A 1,559-nucleotide genomic window follows, 5' to 3' on the forward strand; every position below is an offset into this window, starting at 1 on the left:
GTGTGGCAGGAGCTACACCTCCACATCATCGAACATCAATTCCGATATCCACATCGTTTCTTATCGAGTATGTAGCTTATACCATATGACCGCCATATGACCGTAGGCCATACTTCTTGAACAATGTGAAACGCTAGATGGTTCTCGAGAAATGATACATAATTACATTAGATGATTCTGGATGGATAAGCTCAAATAACAATAATAAGGCAAAGTGAGAATTGACATGTTGCTTTCAGAATGGTCTGGAGCTTACACCTGTATCCTGCGAGAATTTGAGAACCCTCTGGAACCTGCCTTATGGAGTCCACTAGACTGTTCTTCCTTGTCTTATAAAAATAGAAACTAACATCTCTTCTGTATAATCCGAGATCGATCTTGAAATCGAAACACTGAAATCAGAGTGTTGTATTTCTGTATTCATTCCAATCGCATATATTGCAGTAATTCATTACTAGTTGAAAATGTCGATAATTCCCAGCTTTTTCGGCAGGAGATCATTCGATCCCTTCTCTTTGGAAGTATGGGATCCTTTCCAAGCATTCACGGATCTGGCCACAGGGGGGCCATCCGGGAAATTTGTAAAGGAAACTTCTGCCGTAGCCAATACTCAGATCGACTGGAAGGAAACGCCAGAGGCGCACATTTTCAAAGCTGATCTTCCAGGTTTGAAGAAGGAAGAGGTGAAAATAGAATTGGAAGAGGGCCAAAGAGTTCTGCAGATAAGCGGTGAGCGCAGCAAAGAAGAAGAGCACAAGAATGACAAATGGCACCGCATTGAGCGATCGCGTGGAAAATTCCTTCGACGTTTCCGGCTGCCGGAGAATGTGAAGGTGGAAGAGATAAAGGCGAGCATGGAAAACGGGGTGCTGACCGTGACAGTGCCGAAGCAGCCTGAACCCCAACCTCCGCAACCCAAATCCATCGAGATCTCTGGCTGACCTCTCACGCGGTATGAAGATGTCATACTAGACCTGCTGTAGCCGTAGAGGAAGGTTACATAATGTGTAGATGTGTGTAGGAAGCGGTTCTCCGTCATCCCAGTTGTTCCATCGATTACAATGTGCTTGTATGTGTTGTATGTCCTTTAATAAAATGAGACGCAGGTTCAGGCTTTTAACTGTGATGTCTAAAAGGTTTTCATTTCTGAACTCGCATGTTCAGAGCTATCAAACAATATAGAGGATAAAACACCCGCAGTTTGATTGCATATTAATAGAGTTTTGTAAATTTGAATGTTTCGACGGGCTTCTCTATTTCGAGCGATAGCTAATGAAAAGAACTCTATGTTTCATATGTATTCCTACAAATTGATAGCTAATGAGAAGAACTCTATATAATGAATTTGGAAAGAAATTTTACAATATTTGAGTTTTATATTTAAATCATTCTAAAATGTGTTTGGTTTTTCCAGATGTATATGATCTAAAATTTGTGCTCTCTTTAATAAAAACATATTTCACTTGAGGTTTATGGTCACTTTTTATCTAGGTAGGTTTAAGAAGCATACATAAAAATTTGAACTTTTTTGGCTTTTTAACATTCTTAAATGATTTTTT

The 1,559-nt window shown here is 39.8% G+C and overlaps 1 protein-coding gene across 1 annotated transcript; it reads left to right on the forward strand.

Annotated features, from left to right (window-relative positions):
• The first annotated feature begins 290 nt into the window (after window positions 1–290).
• On the forward strand, window positions 291–1,294 carry LOC149241331 (17.8 kDa class I heat shock protein-like). Its single transcript, XM_089373936.1, has one exon. The coding sequence runs from the start codon at window positions 465–467 to the stop codon at window positions 939–941; it is 477 nt and encodes a 158-aa protein (XP_089230062.1). The 5' UTR covers window positions 291–464; the 3' UTR covers window positions 942–1,294.
• The last annotated feature ends 265 nt before the right edge of the window (window positions 1,295–1,559 follow it).

The sequence above is a fragment of the Pinus tabuliformis genome, chromosome 8, assembly GCF_031772625.1.
Source record: "Pinus tabuliformis cultivar Carrire ecotype Pingquan chromosome 8, CPIR1, whole genome shotgun sequence".
In the NCBI taxonomy this organism is placed as follows: Eukaryota; Viridiplantae; Streptophyta; class Pinopsida; order Pinales; family Pinaceae; genus Pinus; species Pinus tabuliformis.

Coding starts and splice junctions, on each gene's coding strand:
- LOC149241331 (XM_089373936.1), top strand. CDS start 465: ATGTCGATAATTCCCAGCTTTTTCGGCAGGAGATCATTCGATCCCTTC.